Source organism: Miniopterus natalensis, chromosome 16, assembly GCF_054644295.1.
Source record: "Miniopterus natalensis isolate mMinNat1 chromosome 16, mMinNat1.hap1, whole genome shotgun sequence".
Lineage (NCBI taxonomy): Eukaryota > Metazoa > Chordata > Mammalia > Chiroptera > Miniopteridae > Miniopterus > Miniopterus natalensis.
This window is the reverse complement of record NC_142096.1, coordinates 5,165,283-5,186,508: the sequence shown is the minus strand read 5'-3', so window position 1 is coordinate 5,186,508 and position 21,226 is coordinate 5,165,283. Positions and strand designations below refer to the sequence as shown.

Genomic DNA, 21,226 nt, shown 5'->3' with positions numbered 1-21,226 from the left:
CAGTTTCCACACAGTTCTTCTCCTGTATTGGATTTTTAAGAGACTTAAAAATAATTCCAGTCTCAGGACATTGTTGGCATTTTATATTTGAATGTGTTTGAGAGGCAGTAAGGTTCAAAACCCAAAAAAGAATTGGAATTTGTAGTTCAGTTTAAATCTTCCAAATCTGAATAGCAAAGAAAATTAAATGAAATATCCTCCTCCCACTCCAAATTTTGTCACTGCATATTACGAATTACAGTTATCCTTCTGGTGATCAGGTTATTTCTGAGTTGTTAGTTTGGTAAACTCAAGCACCACTCTTGTATATGTCTCATATCTGCTAAAATGTGGTGGCTAGAGTTCAAGGTTGTGTACGTTTTGTTTTACTGGGTATTGACATTCTCCAAAGAGACTAACCATTTGCATTGCCACTAGCAGTGTACAAGAGCCCCAGATTTCCACATCCTTACCAACACGTGTTCTAGTCAAACATACTCATTTTTGCCAAGCTATTGTTTTAACCTGCATTTTTCTGATTACCAGTGAGATTCAACATTTTCTTCATAATGCATATTGGCCATATCTCATGTTTACATACCTTGCATTTAAAGTTAAACTAAGAATTTTACACAGAATACCATTCTCTGAAGTGAATTTTAATACTGTATTTTAGAAACCAACTTGTTACACAAGTACATGTCCTATGATTTTATGCATATGTCCATATACATATATCAAGGTAAAGTCCAATACAAAAAATAGCTTTTCTTATAGCCAGTGTTCTACATAAGTAAGACCATGCAAACTTGACTTTGTAGTCAGATGGGATTGCAACGCTCTAAGGCAGGACCTGGCAAAAGCAAATCATGTCCACAGTATGTTACAGGGTATCTTGCATAGCTTATTCTCCCTTGGTAAACTCATTTAGGATTCTGAAGGATTCTTTTTCTCATTAAATTTACACAAGTTAGCATCTAGTTTTTGCCTTTGTACCATAACAAACCAGCTTTCTCGGTACTAATTATGTTTACAACCTTATAGGATTAACAGTCACCTCAGCTTTGGGGCTCCAAGCTGCTTTCATTGTAATCCTTGATACAATGACATACAAATACGGAATACTTCAATCTTCATCTGTATCTCAGGCGATTTTCCAGGGCTTCCATTCTTTGTGTCATTTCTTCTAGTATATCTCAAGTTAAGGAAGAGAAATCTGAATCGCTAATTTTATTTACATTTAAATATCACTTCATTTACGTACATAAAAATTTGTCCTAAATATAGGGCTTTTTTCCCCCCCATTTCTGTTAAGCATTTTTAAACACTGACTTGTGAGTTTATAGTAACTACTTAACACATTGCTACCAAGACACAATCTTTTCTGGAGTTAAACATCAAAGTGGGATAGCTTGGTTCAAATTCTTTTTAATTTCTAATCTTGCCTCTGTTGCTTATAAATTAGTTTGCCATAGCACACCTCTATGAGCCAGAATTGACAGTGTTGGTAATGTGAAGAGAAAAAAGGAATAGACCTTGGACAGTAAGATATAAAATCAGGAGAGATGGGGAGTCTGGCAGGTATGGCCAAACGGTAGCAACCTTGAAGACTGGCGACCTACACTCCTACATAACCCGTCCTTACCATCTTGTGAGGGAGACCCTCAGGGTTGAGGTGGGAAGGGAGAGGAGAGGTGCATCCCAATAAGCATTTGTCTTCCTCCCTGTAGGCTCCTTAATGCCTCCCACCCGCCCCCTGGGTGGCAGAATGAGAGCCCAGACTCATCACCTGTACTAATCACTTGTCAGATTATTTTTTTAGGGGACATTTCCAGTTTTCAGAAGGGGAATTGCTATATGCTGTTCCTTATTCTATAAACCCACTGGCACAGAGATTGTTGTGAATTAAACCATTTCCCTATTGACTAGCTGATTGATCCATGTTGAGATAGATATGAGCCAGCTTTAGTAAGCTGGCTAATTAATTACACATTCAGAGCAGCTGGCAGGCTGTTTGGTGTGTGAAAGCACTAAATCCCTGCTTCTCCACTATCCCAAAGCATTCCTTTTATGTGTAATATTGTTTTAATGAATCACTGGATCCTGCTGTTCCCTGGTGGAATGTTTCATCTTAGAGTGCTGATACAAAAAAATCTCTGCTGCCAAAACAAAAACCCCAACCCCAGTCCTCTAGAAACTAAACACTGACCAAATGTGGCTTCGGTGCGGGCTGGGGCCAAAGAAAGGTTTGGAGTTTAGCTGGAGTTTGAAACCTCTTCATTCTATAACATTCTCTGCTCCTAATTCTGTACGTTTGGTACACGTCAGATCAGTAAAAATCTTCCATTTTCTAGCAGAGAGGGAGCTCATTAAATATGTCTCTCTTTCCTTTGTGTGCTGACTGGCTGGCTGGCTCTATTGGTAAACCCTCTGGAACAGCAGACAGCAACTCAGCGCTTGGCCCTGGCGCTGACACCCGTCGGGCTGCTGACAGCTTTCCCGGAGCTCGCTGACGCGGGGGGCGGCTTCGCCCGCGCCCTGAGCATCTGCGATCTGCAGCAGCGCTACAAAAGGATATAGCGTTGTGTTAATTTTCTTACTTCTTCAGTTGCGAGGTCCTGCGACCTTAGAAGGTTTTCACATTTGCACTGATCAGGCTTCTCGTCCAAAGGGCTTCCTGAGAAAGCAGATGGAAAGTGTCCCCTCTGTAAGCCCACAGCACTTCCCAGACGCGCAACAGCAGGGCTGTCAGCACGTGGAGGGAGCCACAGTGACAGGTCGGGCCAACTTTGCAGCACCAGACCCAGTAAATCCCAGGAAAGGGCGCCCAGCACCCAAGCGGCCTTTCATGGGTTGGGGGAAGACCACTCAGTTTCGTTTAGTTTTTAGTTCCCACTTGCGTTCTCCTTCCCCCGTCTTATTCCCAGCTCCTCCTTTCCTTTCCCCTTTACACGGAGCGCGCTGGCGAGCTGAGAGGCTGTTACCAGCTAACCGGCAGCAGGGTTTTACTGGGAATTACCTGAAGATCTTGGGGAATGGAACAGTTTTTGCGCAGACCGTGAAAGGCTGTCTTCCTCAAACAGGTACCTGTGTTGCACTGCAAAATTAGAACAGGAAAGTAGGTCTTGGATATTTACGGTGACTGGCTCAGATTCTGTAAAGAGAGAGAAAACTGAAGTCAAACCTGCTTAACACGGCTGTGGTATAAAAAAGCCACCAGCTGTCACAGTAAGGTAGGCGGTGTTCCTAGCGTGCGGGACAACTTTACTGGGGGAAAACTGTGGCAATGAGACTGAGAGAGGCTATTGGTGAATATGGCTTACGGGGTGGGGTCAATGTTTCCTGTTTGATCGAAGGGAAAAAGCTCTAATTCACATCTTTCATTTCTTTCCAACTTTTGTCTGGGGGGAAACCATGGCGGAAGCACCCACCGAAGGTTCTGAAAACACTGTTTTTTAAAATGTACCTGTTGGTGGCGGAACCGTCCTTGGCGATTCCCCGGCTGGGGAGTCCTGACTTCCGTCAGAGTCTTCTAGAGCTGAAAGGAAAAAGGTGACCGAAAGGAGTGACAGTTGTCTGCATGAATACACGTGTTCTTTAGGAAACCGGTCCCAGACCAACTCCCTACCTACATGCCATAACCCAGGGTACTTCAGGTTATTTGGTAACACCACAAAGTCAAAACGCAATTGGTTACGAGCATAATTCAAGACCACTCTAGGGCAGTTCTCTACTGGGGGGAAGCCTGCACCCCTGAAGTGCATCTGACTTAACCATGCCCCCAAAATATCATGTCGAGAAGGCGAGGTGGGAAACAAGTTCCAGTTGTTCAAGCATTTAGTTGCAGTGGCAACGGCCCCCCTTGAGGCCTTTCATCTCGAATGAAACAGCCTAGAGGCGAAACATGATCTACTCTCTCCCTCTCTATGAAATCAATAAAGACATATTTTTAAAAAGGAAATCAAAGGCCTTCCTTCCCTGGCCTCCCTCTCACTGTTTCTTTCCTTTAGAGGAGTGAGCTACATCCCTTAGACTGGGATTTTATTGGTGACTGAACCTGGGACGAGAGTAAAAGGGGAAATGGGGAAAACTGCTCCGTGTCAGCATGCCTTACATGTGGCACAGTAAACTGGGGAAAGGCAGAGGGAGCTCTTGTACATAAAATCTAAACTCTAAAGGGCAGTCTAATGTTCTGTAAGCAGGCGTAGTCCACGCAGGGAGGCATCCTTCCATTTCAGACAGTGGGCTTGAAAAGACTGCCGTCCCGTTCCATTCCAATTACAGGCAAATCCTGAAGCCGCGCATCAGCTCTCCTGGTTTATATAATGGCTGGGGTTTTTTGTTTGTTTGTTTTTAACTTTTAAAATATGTTTTTATTGAATTTACAGAGAGAGAAAGGGAGAGGGAGAGAGAGCTAGAAACATTGATGTGAGAGGAACACAGATCGGCTGCCTCCTGCATGCCCCTACTGGGGATCGAGCCCGCAACCCAGGCATGTGCCCTAATGGGGAATTGAACCGGTGACCTCTTGGCGCATGGGTCAACCCTCAATCCACTGAGCCACACCAGCCGGGCCATAATAGTTGTCTTTTAAATTACCATCTCTATAGGACTTTAGTAAGGATTAAGCATGCCTGTGTCAAAACACTATCCCTCGGCTCAGCACAGCAAGCACCAAGCAATGCTGGCTGTTACTTTCCACCTTCTGTGTGGGGTTTACAGATGTCATTGGCCCTGTGCACCAGGGAGGCACTTTTTGAGCACTGTGGAGGAATGGGTCCAGAGTTCTCATTCAAGGGTTCATGCCGCCCTTTGTGCTGAGATCTCTCCTAGACAGAAGCTGTAGTACCTTCGCAAATGCCCTTCTTTAGTTTTTCACTTATCTCGCCCATCGTGCTGAAGTCTTCGGCATAGAAGAGATGCTTGTCTGTGGGCTCAGAGGCAATCTCTTGCAGTTCTTCCTCAATGGCTTTTCCTACCCCGACAGCATAGACAGTTATACCTAAGGTGCAGAGCAAAGACAGAACAATGTACTTAGACTTGTGTTCCCACGGTCTGGACACTGTGTACTGCACCCAAAGCCAGCTAGGTGTTAAGTGGTGTGATTTCCAGGTCAACCTCCCTTTATTTTTTCACCATTTTTATTTTAGCTCTGTGAGCAAAAGACAGGAATCCAAGAGAGGAGGAAGACGAGGCATCTAGGAGAGGTCAGGGAGCTAGACCACCAACCTGTTGCTTAGTCTGGGCAAGGTCATCTAACATATCTTAACTTTTCCTTGAATTAGCCTTGTGGATAAAGAAGAAAACAGCCCTCATGCACGTCCATCAAGTCCTGGATGAAGCCCTGGTCTGTGCATTTCCTTTCCTGCTTTGTAGGACCTGCTAAAGCAATGTGCTCTCCACAAGTTCCTAGGGAAAGTGGCTTTTAAGCAAACTGCTTCAACCTCAAATTTTCTCACATCTCCAAGAAATCCAGACACTGCATTAAGCTGTTTACCCACCATCCTAGCTTTTGGGTTTCCTTTCTGGAGAGACATACTCCTCGGCCACACTTCACATCTACCCACAACTAAAGTAACCCCCAGTCCCTCCTGCAGAAACACCCCAGAGAAGAGAACTCTACTGAGCAATGAGAGCTTAGAGTCACAATTCCTCCAGCAGTTTGATTTTCTCAAAAGCTAACTCCTGCCTCTTGCAAACACAAGAGTACTTGCTCTCCTAAGGCTGCCATGCTTCCAATGTTCACTTGCAGTATTGGTTTTAAAAAAGTATCAGTAAAAGCTCCTCCCATCAGGAACTTATTCTTACCAGTGTCTGGGGACAGCCACACACTGGCTCGGGAAGTGCAGTAGACGATTACTCAGGTGTGGTCTATGTCTGGACCAATCGCCAGTCTGCAACACTTCTGCATCTTTCCCCTCCCTCAACTCTCTTTAAGGCCTCTAGATGGCAGTTGAGTAAAGGTGTATGACAGTTGACTGAGAGCCATTCTGTACACTCAAAGAATCGCCCTCCTCTGGCAGCTGTGACCACCAAGTGAGTTTAAGTAGCCTGAACCCTGAGTGGTGTAAACCACACCCCCATCCCACATTACCATTGGCCTTGGCTTTACTGGCCCACTCAGAGACATCATCCTGAGCCCGTCCGTCGGTGAACACGATGGCCACTCGGGGCACCCGTGCGGAGAGAGGCCTGGCCCCTTCTACTTGGGTAAAACTTCTCTCAAACATGTGTTTCAGGGCCAGCCCAGTCATGGAGCCCTTGCCCATGTATTTCATGTGGGCCACGGCTTTTTTCATGTCCTTGGCCAAGCTGAAGTTTCTCAGGGTAAACTCTGTGCGGACCTGCGTGGAATACTGGAGCAGCCCCACTCGAGCGGCTTTGGGGGAAATCACCAAAGAATCTATAATCCCAGTCACAAACTGCTTTACAATCTCAAAATTATCTTCTCCGAGGCTCTTGGATCCATCGATGACAAAGACCAGATCGATTGGGCCTTCAGAGCATCCTGTAAGAATGAAAGAAAAGTGGAGGTAAGTACATGATTTTAAAAATTATTTATGCACAAGAGTGGAAGAAAATTATGCTTCAGGTGGAAGCATAACCATGTTGGAGAACCACCTTCACTGTTATTTTTTTATTGATTTCAAGAGAGAGGAAGGGAGAGGGAGAGAGAGATAGAAACATCAGTGATGAGGGAGAATCATCAATCGGCTGCCTCCTGCACGCCCCCTACTGGAGATCGAGCCCACAACCGGCCATGTGCCTTCACCAGAAATTGAACTGTGACCTCCTGGTTCCTGGGTAGACACTCAACCACTGAGCCACTATGGCCGGGCCCACCTTTGCTCTTTAGATGACATACAGATAAGAGGTGTTGGGAGAGACACACAAGAGACATAAAATGTCTAGGGAACCAGGTCCACACTGTACGCTGGGCCACTGACAGCCAGGTCTGGGAGGGACTGTGTGTAAAGTACACTGAAGGGTCTGACAGCACCCAAAAGAGTCCTATAGCTTGACTCCAGGAGGTGACACCACCCCAGTGCTGTCATTCTGACAGGGAACAGAGAAGGAAATTCTTAACATTCAGCTCAGCCAGCACCTTTCCCAGGGAGTTTCATAGCAGCCCAGCTTGTATTAGTTACTCTGTATGCCTCTCACACTACAAACTTATTCAACAACAATCTGCTTGTTGAACATGTGCTGCATGCAAGGCGGTAGGCGCAGGACTGCGACAGTGACTAAGACGAAATCCCCGACTCCTAGCTGCTTATCGCCCAGGGCACCCAATGCACTGTGCCACAGCTGATCATGGGTGCATCGTCTCCTCTAGCCTGCCAGTTCCTCCAGGGGCCTTATCTCATTCATTTCTGTACCCCCCAAGCCTGGCACACAATAGGCATTCAACAAATGCTTGCTGCCAGAGTAAAGGAGGTGGTGTCCCCTGGGTAGCACACCTGTAAGTAGCCTGCTGACCTATTAAAACTTACAAATGAATGATCACTGTGAATTCTTTATCTGCACAAAAGCTTTCTAGGCAACTCAGCTGGTTAACAGTAAAAGCTTTATGCAAATACTTAAGCAATCTGGGTGTGGAGAGATTTTTTTGTTGTTTAGGGCTGCATAAGACATTTACAGATCCCAAATGGATGATCTCATAACATTCTCTTTTATTTATCAAGCAGCTGTCTAATTTTTGGATGCGAAGCACAGCAATATGAGCAAGTAAAGGCTCATGCATGCAAACATGTTTCTATGCCTGGCCTGGATGGCATGCTAACGTGATTGTACGTGCGTGTGCGTGCATGTGTTGTACGTGCATTTGTTGTGCGTGTGTGTGTGTTGGGGGCTTGGGGTCCTCTCTTTCTCCATTAAGTGCTTTTCCTGATTATTCAAAGTATTGATTCTTTATTAGTAAAGAGGAAAAGGCCAATTCAGAGCTCCATTTACATTCACAGCCTGTTCCTGAGTCAACCAAAAAAATAAAACTAAAAACCCAAACAAACAAAAAACCACTCAGGCGGAGTGCATGTGGATCTCTAGCAAATTTCAGAAACACTGGAATAGCTTCCTAGCAGTGAGTCTGTTTCCTCCTCTCTCCCAGAGAACAAAACCAGCAGGCCCCAGGGATGCACGGAGGGGCACAGGCGGCTTCCCCAGGAAAGCAGAGTGCTGGGGGCAGGGCAGGGCATCGGGCTGAGAGGTGCCTGACTTCTGCCCTCAGGTCCCGGGAGATGGCAGCCCCGCCTGCCGGCTGCTTCTTTGCGGGAAGGGCCACTCCCACTGTCCTTGGGCATTTTCTTTTTGGTCCTTAAGTCAGTTGATTTGCTTTCAGGACTTCATTTTCACAGAGTTCCAGAATTTCGGGTGAATAAGGCCTTGAAAGGTCAGCTAGTGCAGCCCCCCCGCCCCCCCGTGGCCCCCGCCCAGCAGCCACTCAGCCTGGGCCTGGGCGCCTGTCCTGATGGGGAGGCCTCGCCTCACCCCGAAGCCCCGACTCTGGGGGACTCCGTGGGTGATGTCCACGGCTGCTCAGGATGTGCCAGCGCCGGGCTAAGCGCCTTGAGCATACGGTCTTACAGATTCCCCGTATTGCAGACGAACACACTGAGACGCAGGGAAGCTGAACAATCGGTCCAAGTTCACACAAGTGTACGAAGGGGGTTTAAATCCAGGTCTGTCTGACGCAAAGCTCGTGATCTTAACTAACTGATCACAGGGCTTCCCTGTGAGGAAGTGTCCTTGTCCTCGTGCTGAGCTGAGCTGTAGCTTCTGCCCAGTGTCCTTTCCTTCCCTGGGGCAGGGGGGGTCCCTAGCAATCGTGAATGAGGTGACAGTCACTTTGGTATTCGAATGGTACCTCAAGTCTTTTTTCTACAAAGATCCCAGTTTCTTCCTTTATTTTTCGCTCGTCACCATACTGAACTTCCACACCCTGATGCTTCTGTGTCTCTATCCCTTTTCCTTAAGTTTTTTTCTACAAAATAATACATGCACACGAAACAAAACTCAAATATTACAAAGGAGTATATATATGTGTATGTGTGTGTGTCTCTCTCTCTATATATATATACACATACATGCATACATAGTATGTTAGAGGAAACCTCTTACAAAATATATCAATGGTAATATACTATAAAAACCATGTTTCTCTCACCTAAAATACATCTAGAGCTGCTTGGCTCTTTTTAACAGCTGTAGAGTATTCCACTGTGTAGCTGCACCATCATTTACCTGACCAGTCTCTTATGGATGGACATTTACCTTGTTCCCGACTTTTTGCCGACACAAACAACACTGCACAACATGTTTTTATATAGACAGCTTATGGCTTTGGGAATACATGCACACATCCGTAGGATAAACTCCTACAAGTCGAATTGCCTTTAAATAACCCCCTTCTCAATGTTGTAGCAATTCAGACACTTAGCTATAAACTTGTAATCACTTCTTACAACAACTTTTTGACCTCTGACAACTGATAGGTTAAAAAAAAAAAAAGCATTGTAGCTTTAATCTCTTACTATACATTTTCTCTTCTTTGCTTTTCTGGCTTTTACGTTTCAGGTCATGTTAGAAAGGTCTTCTCTATTCTGAGATTATCATTTTTCTGTGACGTTAGCGGTTTTGTGTTTTAACGTGTGAACCTGTGGCCCGCTCCCTCTTCCTGAAGCCCAGTGCTCGGAGCCGAGTGCCCTTCTCCAGCACGGGGCAGACGCAGGTCTCAGGTGTCCCCCAGGCGCGAGGTGCAGCTCTCCTCCCCACGCTCCACCCAGGCCCATGCACTTGTATCCACGGGAGAAGCAGAGGTGAGGGTCTGCTCCCCGAAAACACTCCAAAGAGCAGTGACTCCCAAACCCAAGGAAAGACAAAAGCCAGGCTCCGATCACTCACCCTTGCACTGTCTTCCATCCTCAGCTAGAACGAATCCCTCTGGGCACTTGCAGATGTAGGAATCGCCAAGATTAACACAAATGTGTTCACAGCCATGGTGCGTCGACTTGCAGATGTCCTTCCCTGAGGAAAATGCAGAACTGAGCAATGCCATCGGCAAAGAAATGAGCTGCACTGAAGAGTCATGTCAGCAGCGATCTCGGGAGTAACCCATTTTCCATCTCTGTTCAAAGCTCCTCTGACACATCCCCCGTTCAGTCTAATACTCAGGGCGGGGCCTGGCCAGGGCAGCACTCCCTCGGGAAGCTCCCACTCCCTCAGGCCTGCATGGCGAGGTGGGCCATCGGGGTCCTGAATCGATGATTAATTTTCCAATTGTTTGACCTGCATTGGGTTTTGATTTTTCCAAACCACTTATATTTTCCCATAGGCATCCCAGACACTCCGGTTTTAATGGTCTAATGAACATTCCTCATGTGTGAGGTACTTTAAACTCTTCAGAGTAGTTACAACCCTTTAATCTTCACAATATCCTGTAATAAGAGCAAGGCCGGAATGATTGTACCCAACTTTCTGAAACTCAGAAAGTCTCAGAGTTGCCCAGAGTTGCAGCAAGTTGATGGCACAGGTGAGGCAAGCAGTCCCCTGAGTCCTGCCCGGCGTGAGAGCCTATGGTTTCCTGTCATTAGCTCCCTAAAGGGGAAGCTTCCTACGAAATTGCCATCAGTGTACTCCAGACCCCTCTGGGAAGTGGGAATGGAGGGAGCCGACTGGGCAATTAAATTCCAGAGGTAGAAGCTGTGCCTACAAGCAACAAATGTGCTGAATAGCTAATGGTGCATATGTGTACACTTGCGTTTATAGAAAAAGAAGTCAAGGCACGAACAAGCAGCTTGGGCGGGCGGAATGGGAAGAACTGCAGACATGGTCTCCACAGAAGGGACGCTGCTGTGTGAAGGCAAAACAGGGTCGTTCAGGGAGCCCGCAGAGCTAGGCCAGGGTGCTCCAGGCATCCCAGGACCCAGCTGTTCTCGCCAAAGGTAGGAGCCTGCCTTCCTGGTAAAGACAAGAGCAGTGAGCTCCATCTCGCCCAGCTTTGTGGCTGCGTGGAGTGACCCCCGTTATCACCACGGAGTATGAGGGCAAATCCCGCAAAATCAACCTCAAAAGCAAATGAGTTTATTTTGCCTTATCTAAAAAAAGGGCCATTCTGTCTATTCAAACAGTGTCATAAAAGCAGGTAGACTGTATTGAAGTCTCCCCACAACTCCCAGAATCTCACAGTGGAGGAAAATCCTCGCCCTGGGCTCTTCGAAGCCCCACCTCACTGAGCTAGTGTCTCTCTTTCTCTTCCTTTGGATGCTGTGATGGTTCATTTTATGTGCTATGGTGCCCAGTTGTTTGGTCAAACAGTGGTCTGGATGTTGCAATAAAGGTATTTTTCAGGTAAGATTAACATTTAAATCAGTAGACTTTGTGTAAAGCAGGGTATCTTCCATAATGTGGGTAGGCCTCACTTAATCAGTAGAAGGCTTTAAGAAAAAAAAACCTGAGGTTCCCCCGAAGAAGAGGGAACTCTGCCAGCAGACTGCCTTTGGATTAGAGCTACAACATCGGCTCTCCCCTGGTGCTCCAGTCTGCCAGCCTACCCTGCAGATATCAGATTTGCCAAAAAAAAAAACCCCAGTCATATCCTATCTATCTATCTATCTATCTATCTATCTATCTATCTATCTATCTATCTATCATCTATCATCATCTATCATCTATCTGTCTACCTATCTACCTACCTACCTATCCATCCATCCACATACATATATATCTATTTGTGATATTATATATACATAAACATACACACACACCCATACATCTGATTGGCTCTCTTTCTCTGGAGAACCCTAATACACCTTCTAATCAAACCCTCAGAGCCTGTTCTAAGTGACACGCAGAAGCTAAGGATGGCATGGATAAGTAAAACCCGCAGAAGACCCCTTTGGCCCTTCTTCCATTCTCTACTCGTACTTCTAAGGGCTTCCAAGGAGAAAAGGCACCGTAATTAACCTCCGATCACCATCACGATTGCTCGCAGGGATTCTGACTCCGTCCCGTGACTAGCCAGGCACTGCGCGAGGCTCTGAGCGTCCACAGCGCTCCTGTGAACGGGGCCAACAGCAGGGAGAAAGCAAAAGGCAGCACAGCGCCTGACAGCTCAGGGCCTCGGCCGAGAAATCCCCAACAGCGGGGGTCCACTGTCCTGTGGCTCGCAAAACACTTCAGAGCGCCCAAGGCAGGAACCTGTAACTGTGACATGGATTGCAAAGGGAGATTCTGAAGATTAAATGAAGTTATATGACCAAGTCCCACAGGTGGACAAGTTCATGTCTACCTGCAGGTCACTTACTTCTGCAGCGTCTCCCGTCCTCAGCGAGCCGGAAGCCCTCGGGGCACTTGCAGACGTAGGACTCGCCACTGTTTACACAGATGTGTTCACAGCCGTGGTCCACTGCTTGGCAGATGTCTTTCCCTGAGGACAGCAGCGCAAGTTAAGACAATGTCATCAACATAAAGTTTCCCCGGGCTTCACCTCGGAGGATCCACTCATCTCAGCTCCCCGACTCCAGAGCCCTTTGGGCTCCAGTGGTCCATGGGGAAGGGGAACTTGAGGATGAGGCTAAGGCTCTGATTTCAGGGGCTAACTCTTCAAACCTCCTCACTAGCATCCCCATCCCCATTCACCAGCACGTGACTCAGTGTCTCATAAAACGCGGTCAGTCCATCAGCAGCTTTCTGCAGATGTAGTTTCTGATCCCAGAAGAGAAACACTTCGGGTATGATTACTTGGGAAATTAAACCTCAACTCAGATTAGCAGCACTGAAATCTAAATTTTGGCTTTGTCCCTGGCATCTTACGTGACTCGGGGGAATCACTTAACCCTTCAGAGCCTTACCTTTCCTGTCTGAAAAATAAGAGTAATAATTCTAGTCACTAGTCTTGTAAACATGAGGTGCCCTTTGAAAAGTGCTTTGAGAAGCCTGAGAAAACGGTGATTGATAGGGATGGAAATTGCTTGCTCAGGGTCACACACTCCCCTTTGATCAGAGATGTGTCTTGGCCCCATCTAAGAGGCTTTGCTTTCTGAGACGTGAGAATAGCCTCATTGTACAGAGGTCTCTATAAGGGACTTATGCTCCCAGAAACAACAATATTATTAGAAGAAACAAAGGCTCAGAGAAGTTAAGCAACTTGCCCAGCTAATAAATGGCAGAGATTGAAGTCGATAGAATCTTGGGTTTCAGACTGTACATCTCACTAAGACACACCGCTAATCCACTGCTTCTTGCCACGGGGCCTAAATGAGCAACTTCCTTTGTAGCTCTGGCAACAACTTTTTTCATCTGTGCATTTGTTTGTTTTCTTTTAATGGACTTTATTGTTTAGGACAGTTTTAGATTCACAGAAAATTGAAAAAGTAGTACAGAGAGTTCCCATAAGCCCCCATGTCCCGTTTCCCATATAATATTTTCCATTAGTGTGATACATATTATAATTAATGGACCAATGTTGATACATCAACGCATATCAACTAAAGTCCATCGTTCATTTGCATTTCCTTTATTTCTACCTACATTTTCCTGATCCGCGATTCTATCCAGGATCCCACATTCCATTTGGTGGGCATGTGGCATTGAACTTGAGAGTAACTGAGTTACACAGAGATCGGGATGGTGGGTTTCATGCAGAGGTCAGACCCCCTGATGTGCGCCACCTCCGATAAACACTCACTTCTGCAGGTTTTTCCGTCTTCACGGAGTATGTACCCTTCAAAGCACTGGCACACGAAAGAGTCTCCACTGCTCACGCATGAGTGTTCACAACCGTGGTCCCCCAAAGCACAGGCGTCCAACTCTGAGAACCCAAGTGGAATGAGAAAAACAAGGAAATGGGTCAGACATCAGAGACTTCTTCAATCTTAAAAGACATTCCAGGCGCCTTAAATTAAAACAGTACCTAATACCATTGTGCACATTTCAAAATAGAAAGCACATCTATGAGCAAAAATTAGTAATATATAAAGAGCACATAAATGAAACAATATCGTCATCTTCATAGGAAAAGTGAACAGCACCCCAGGAAAGAACGTGCAGACTGCAGAGGTAACAGCAGGCTCAGCACCTGTCAGGAAAGGCAAAGAGACCAGCTGACCCAAGCAACCGGAGCAGTGCCCTATTTTGAAGGCAGAGCCTGCAAGGTTTGCTGATGGATTGATAGGCAGTGTCCATCTTTATATGGATATGACACACTTCTGAGCATCAACTCAACTATTTCAGATGGAGTGAAAGTCCAACAATGGATGTGCGTTATTAAGTAAAAGCTGGGAAGGCCATAATCACTTATTATAATCAGGCCCAGACCACACCCTTTTTCCTAAGGCATTTTTGCAGTACTTTGCTTTGGAGGGGGATCCTGAGAACCCCCCGTGGGTTAGCGAAGGCACCTGTTATTCCCATTCACCAGGTGGGGAAATCAAGGTAAATGGCTGCCAAGACCAACCGCTAATGCGACAGCACCGGGCTAAAAACGCAACCTCCTGACGGCGCCCTCCGTTTCCCCAGCGTCACCGCACCGCTTGGGTCTAAGGAGGCGCGAAGGGAGCCCGCCTGCCTGCCTCTGAGCAGAAGCACCGCCCGAGGGAAAGCGCTGCGTTCACTGGAATTATAACTGCAAAGGAGTGGAGCAGGGCGGCCTCCTGCTTGCTCCGAACAGGACTCACTTCTCCAGGCACAGTCTGGACTCGTGATTGGTTCAGAACATTTCCCCACGCAGTCTTGAGTGGAAATACAACGGCGTGATCCACGACAGACGGCCGGCCGGCTGGGGAGGTGAGCGTGTTTCCCCACCGGAATTTATAAGATTACTCTATTTTCCAAGGGCTGGATGTGCCCGTCTCTACTGCATCTCCTGGCATCTACTTAATGCCTGGCACACAATAGGCCCCCAGGAAGTACCCACTGAGCACAAGGAAACATTCCTCAGTTCTCCACTCTGAAAAGCGAGGGTCACAGACCCACCTCCTAGGGGTTTTGTGCAGATGTTTTCAATGAGATCGAGTGGGGTGTGGATGCTGGCAGTCAGCTGGGCTCCTCCCTCTCCCACACACCAGCCTTGCGGAGTGCACAGTTCACATTTGTTCAGCAGAATGTCCAGTTTCTGCATGTCAGGGATCACTCATAAATTAAAGAACCATACAAGGTAAACTAGAGAATGCCAAAGCTATACTGTAATTAATTTCCTGAGCACCGGCTCTCACTGCTTGTACTCAGCAAGTCTGGGAACCAATCTGGAGCCAGCTTCTTCCCGGAGCCAAAGCTACTCCCCCTCTAGGAAGGTACTTCAGTGGGTCCCTAACAGGCAAAGAGCCTCCATCCTTGACTCATTCTGATGGGGTGCCTTAGCCTGAGAGGACAGTGGCACCCCAGCAAGGAGTTCACTCATTCAGCAAGTATTTATGCAGCATTTACTCTGTGCCAGGCACTATCTTTATTTTTGGACTGAAAGGGACCTTGGAGAAGAACTGGTCCAACCCTTTTGTTTCACAGTTGAGAAAACTGAAGGGCCAAGGACACCCTTATCTGCTGAACCAGGCCTGGCTGTCCCCCAGCAGGCCCATCCACAGCCCGGCAAGTTTTTCTAAAAAGGTGTAGGCACATCATCAGGATTCTTCGTCACCTGGCATAGAGCTGGGAAATGTACAACCCAAGCCCCAGGTAATTCTGGCCACACCGAAAACACAACCCATTATTACAGCACAAGGCAGCCAGACTGAACCATCCTGGGGCAGACAGAAAGCATTCAGTTAGGGCAATAGCTCAACTCATCGGTGTCAGCTGGTGGGGAAAATGCATCTCTTAGGTACCACCATTCCATGAGGAAAATTCTTACCCACCTGATTATCTCATAAGTTTTCATACAGTCACAACCATATATAACACACACATCAAAATTCACTTCTGACTGCACTGTCGAACATTTACTCATATGGACGGTGTTACTGTACCATCAGCTTCAAACACACTTTAAATGAGAAAACAGGCAACATTTCAAAGTGTCCGTGGTCTAACCCAGAAGTGGACCCGGGCAGGGAGAGAGAGGGGGGCACGGAATTTTAAGGAAAGGAAAGGGGGCCGCGTTTGTTTGGAAGGGCCGTGAGAATTTCTTAGAAGGCCCGCAAGCATCTTAGAGTCAGTCCCCGGTGATCGCAGTAAGACAGAGAACAATGGACGGGCGTGACTAATCTAAGACGATGGGGATTTAAAACAAACCAATAAACCCCAAACATCTGGCTCTGGCAGGCTGTCAGATGCCGATGCAATTCGACACACCCACGCGCCTTCTGCAACCCCAACGCCCACACCCTCCCCGTGCTGGCTGGAGCAGCAGGCCAGAGGCAAGCTCGAAAATGGATCATCCATTTCCCAAGACTCAAGAATCTGCCTCAAACAACTAGGGAAACATTGCTCACAGGCTGCACCCCTAGGGCACACCCAGCCAGTCGGCTCACCTGCCCGCGTGAATGTACCACATAAAAAGGTGGGTAAGTTAGGTTGTGGCCACAACTGTACCAGTGGTCCCGAAACCTGACCCTATAAGCAGAAAGACCAGCAGGGCAGGGTCTTTTCCTCCGTTTCTGATTCCCTTCTCTCAGAATGACTATTTTTTTTTTAGTTTTTATCTTGGAAATGGGATTGCAGAGCAGAAAATAGCATATTTTTGAGAAAGACTTGGAGCTTTTTTTCTTTTTTAATTAATGGAGACTGAAGTTGGGACCAGCTGCAAGGAAGTATGTACCCAGGAACATCGCTGCCAACCTCACCATCTGGAGCCAGATTATCACGATGGGGGGGAGCGGAGGTTTCTCAGGAGTCTCCCTGTCTCCCACAACTGACTTTGGAGTCTCACGGACCAGAGTTTGAACCCTCTACTGACAGCTGGTAACCTCAGGCTCTTTACTTAATCTGAGGGGCAGTGTCCTCCCGCTGGATGGGGATTCCACAGAGGAGCAGGAACAGGAGGACCCCTGTGTTTGGCAGGGCAGGCAGTAAGGGGTCCCCGGTATTATTATTCTTGTGCGACCCACTGGCCACCACTTCCAGCCATATTGCAGGGGTAGAGAAGAGCTAAGAAATAGGGCTCTGTCCAGCCTCAGAGTGACCGTCAGGCAAACTGGAAATAGGAAAAGCCACCTCATGGGGCTGAAAAAGTAAACCAGGGGGTGGGGGAACAGCACTGGGGCTCCCATCGCTGAGAGGGGACTTTCCCAATGACTGTGCCCAGGACCTCGGGGAAGGGCACATGGGCACTACCTGTCCCAAGCGCAGCTCACCTGGGATCACCCGTGTCCAGCCCCCAGGGATCGCCCTCGCCAAGGCCCACTGGTCTCAGACCCCAGAACACTCACTGGCACAGGTCTTCCCGTCACTGCGGAGCTTGTGTCCCTCCGGACACTGACAGGCAAAGGATCTGTCCGTGCTGATGCAGGAGTATTCGCAACCGTGGTCGCTCAGCAAGCAATAATCAGCCCCTGCAGGACCCAACAGCCAGGCAGGTGGTCAGCGAGGCCCCTGGGTTTTCCCACCCGGCCTCACCCCAGGTACGCAGTCCCCAGGGGACACCCCCACGGAGAGAGGGGGCCAAGCCACGCCGGCCTCTGCAGGCCTCACTCCTGTCGCAAACCTCCCCCCATCAGACACTTGCGGAGGGGACTCACGGGAGCAGGTCTTGAGGTCGTCGTTGATGAGGAAGCCTTCCGAGCACTGGCACACGAAGGACTCCTCTGTGTTCAGGCACAGCTGCTCACAGCCGTGGTCCTGCTCCGCACAGTGATCCACCCCTGCGGTGTCACACAGGACAACAGAACAGAGCAGGAGGGGGCATCGCCCACCAGCAACAGGGCATTAAACACAAAACCTGCCAGCAGGGAGCCCCTGAGGGCCCCTTTCACTCTATCCCACCCTGGTGACCGGCCTCTTTAGGATATTGCTCCTGTGAGTTTGTTTCTCTCCCGTTTCCTGGAAGAGTAAAAGCACGTACACCTCCTGTGTAGGTAACGAGGGCAGCCCGCTGTGCCCCGGCCCTGGCGCCACCCTCCGAAGTCCTCAGGGCAATGCTGAGAGCAGGTGCAAGCCCATCTCACTGCGCCGAGAGCGAGGCTCAGGCAGGTCATGCAGCCCAAAACCCAACAGCTGGCAGGGCGGCGCCGAAGAATGAATGAGGGCCCTGGCATCACCCGCTTGGGATCAAATCCGCTCCACCACCTCCCAGCCCTGGATGCTGGGCAGTCACTTGGCCCCTCTGCCCTTGTTTTTTTACTAAGACGAGTAGGGATGGGGGTGGCTGCTTTCTTAGAGGAGGGAGGTGAGACGTAGAGGAGTTGATAATGGGAAGCCCACAGAACTGCGGCTGGTACACACTCGCCACTGAAGGAATGCTTATTAAGAAGTGCTGGGTAAGAATGAGTGGTATAGTCTCATTTCTATCTGAAAATGAAAAGGAGATTTTTCCCTCTCCCCGTAACCAGGACACCCAGATTCAGAAAACAAACCATAGCCAGGGCCCTCATGTGCGGCTGCTCTGGGCACCCCCGCGCTGGCCAGCTGGCCCCGTGGGCAGTGAGCGCTGAAGGCCAATGACCACACAGCCGTGGAGAGCGGCTCCCACGGACAGCCTGCAGGCTGCCTCCCAGGTTCCCCCGACGCAGAAAACGCAAACCCAGAGACCGGAGAGGCGCTGGAGGCCTTGTGCACAGCCAGCACGTAGACTCCAGCTCCCACGGGGCCTGGGACCGATGCCTTCTGGGACATTCCACGGGTGGATGTGCCTCCTGCAAACGTTCGCAGGATCTCGGGAGCCAGAGGCCTGCATTCACATCATTGTTCCACCCTTTACCAGTCATGTGACCCCAAGGAAACGACTTAATCTTTTTGTGCCACAGGTTCCACATCTTTAAACAGGAGTGAGAATGTAGGTGCCTCTAAGGCTGTTGTGAGGCTGAAGCGAGCGAACGCCTGGGAAACGCCTGCCCAGAGTGAGCGCCCACAGGGCTTGTCATCGTGAGGGCCTGGGGCTCCCTGAGCCCTCCAGGGGAACAGGATACCGTGGCTTTCGCAGGGGACTCCTAGGAAGATACGGGTTGGTTTATACTTTCTTGAAGCTGACTAGGTGGTCCTTATTAGATTCCAGAGAGGGAAAAAATGGCCCAATCTCTTCTGGCCTCTCCTCTAGCTCTTCTAGGTCTCCCAAGGGATCCTGGGAGGGAGAGGCAGGCCACGGCCCTTGGGGCTCCAGGTGGACTCAGCCAGGTTGTGCCCAGCCTTCCCCAGGGTACCTGCCAGGGCTTGTCAGCTGGCAGACTCCACACTCTCGGAAGAAGGCAGAACATACTCCAACTGTCTTCATCGGGCATCTCCTTGTCGAGTGGAAGACCCCCTGCTCCCCACTCCTGTCTCCTGAGGACTCAGAGACATCCAGACAAATGCATGGCAGTGCCAACTTTCTGGTTCAAAAGTTCTTTGACCTCTGAGATCAGTCCTCAGAAAGCCTCAAGGCACTTCACTCCCTCTGAAGACCGAGGGGGCGCAAGTTTTCCTGAGGGCGGCTCTGTACCTAATTCTTCATCTGTGACGCTGCCCCTCTGGGCAGTTTAAGGTCCAAATGCTGAACAGCTGCACTGTTCTCACTCACAGTCCATCTCTGTCCCCAAAGCGGGAGCAGATGTGCGGCTCGCTGGGTGAAAAGCCACACAAAGGGCCCCTTCTATGCTGGCCGGGCCACCAAACCCCTCTCCCAGCACACCAGGGTCACAGGCATCTTTGGGGTGCCCAGACACGCCCACCCCTGCTGGCCTGGACCAGCGCAGACTGTGCCTCATAAAAGAGAAGGGGCCGCCAGCTGGCAAGGCCGGCAAGTTTCCGTGCGTTTACATCACCAAGGGGAGCTTTGTTGCGCCTCTTACACAAGAAAATGAAGAAAAAGCTTCCCAGAAAGGCCCATGTTTCTCAGCCCCGCCCTCAGATCAGCTCTGCGGTAGCCCATGTGTTTCCGAGCTCTGTCCCTCCCAGCCTCTGGTCCCCAGCCGGGGCCAGAGCTCATCACTCTCCCAGGCTCCGTGATAAGAATGAGCTATTATCTGCAGCTGTGTGTTGTCCCTGTGCCGAGCACAGTGCTGAGAGACTGAAACGGTCCTGATCATGCCCCTAACAACTCTAGATCCGTCCTATTATCATCTTCGTGGTTCTAAAGAGACAGAGAAACCAAAGCCTGGGGAAGTTAAGTGTGTGCCCTGGGTCATGTGTCCAGTGTGCGGTAGAACTTGCACTTGGCTTCAGGACGGTCTGACTTCACCAGTGCTCTCAACAGCAAATAATAATATTAGCTGCTTTTTGTTGAGTGTTTATTACATGTTTAGCAGGACTTTCTTAAATGTTTTATACGCATCGATCTTTTAGTCCTCGCAGCGCAATCTCTGAGGTAGGGAGCATTTTTAGGCCCATTTTACGGATGATGAAACTGAGGCAAGGAAGAAGGTTCCGTCTGTCAGACCGTCAGGCCCGCAGGAAACCCAGGAACCTCAGAAGTAGCTGGCTGCCAGTGAGCCTGGGGCCTGGTGAGGCCCCTTCCCTCCAGTCAGCAACCCCGCCCCCGGCGCACTTACGGCTGCAGGTCTTGCCATTGGGGTCCAGGGTGTAGCCCCGGCGGCAGCGACAGTAGAAGCCGTCCTCCGTGTTGACACACTCGTGCTCACAGCCGGGCTTCTTCAGCGCACAGTAGTTGATCCCTGGGGAGAAAGGGCAGATCCCGCCTCAGGCTCCGGGCTTCCCCAGGGCTGTGAGGTCCACCCCTCGCCAGAAGTACTCAGTAGATAAGGAGCTCTGTAGGGCACAGGAAAACAGCTCTTGCTCCCAGAGCCTGTCTGAAGGAGAACCTGGTGCCTGCAGTGTACCCCTGGTCTCTCCAGCAGGGGTCTTTTCCCCTTTCACGGCCAAAGAGCTGAAAAATGGGTGAGGACCACAGTCCCCAGCCCAGGCCCTTCCAAGAAAGATGGAAAAGCGGAGAAAATCCAGTAGTCTCTTCTTCCAACTAACCTGATCACTAGGGCTCCAGGGCATGAAGGGAGCTGCCACCTGCAGTGGCACCTGTGACATTGGACGTCACAAAGCAGAATAAACGAAAGCTGATCCTGCAAGACACCCAGCTGCTGGGCAGGAAATGGCAGCTACATTAAGAAGGGTCCAGAGGCTCACCCTCGCCCTGAGCCCACGGCAGCATCCACATCAAGAACCTGGAGGAGAC

General features: G+C 49.1%; 1 protein-coding gene across 2 annotated transcripts in view; it reads right to left on the bottom strand.

The window, feature by feature from the left end:
• Positions 1–622: 622 nt before the first annotated feature.
• The window catches only part of MATN2 (matrilin 2), a 76,171-nt gene continuing 55,567 nt past the window's right edge, over positions 623–21,226 (bottom strand). Inside the window, exons 8-19 of one of the 2 annotated variants that reach the window (XM_087825296.1) lie at positions 20,589–20,711; positions 17,646–17,768; positions 17,337–17,459; positions 13,664–13,786; positions 12,281–12,403; positions 9,880–10,002; positions 6,074–6,487; positions 4,829–4,981; positions 3,446–3,517; positions 2,999–3,133; positions 2,558–2,656; positions 623–1,168 (exon numbers count right to left, since the gene is read on the bottom strand). In XM_087825296.1, the coding sequence (XP_087681422.1) occupies positions 1,113–1,168; positions 2,558–2,656; positions 2,999–3,133; positions 3,446–3,517; positions 4,829–4,981; positions 6,074–6,487; positions 9,880–10,002; positions 12,281–12,403; positions 13,664–13,786; positions 17,337–17,459; positions 17,646–17,768; positions 20,589–20,711 (1,667 nt within the window). In that variant the 3' untranslated portion in view covers positions 623–1,112. The remainder of the gene's footprint in view (positions 1,169–2,557; positions 2,657–2,998; positions 3,134–3,445; positions 3,518–4,828; positions 4,982–6,073; positions 6,488–9,879; positions 10,003–12,280; positions 12,404–13,663; positions 13,787–17,336; positions 17,460–17,645; positions 17,769–20,588; positions 20,712–21,226) is intronic. The other variant, XM_087825297.1, reaches the window with a different exon arrangement.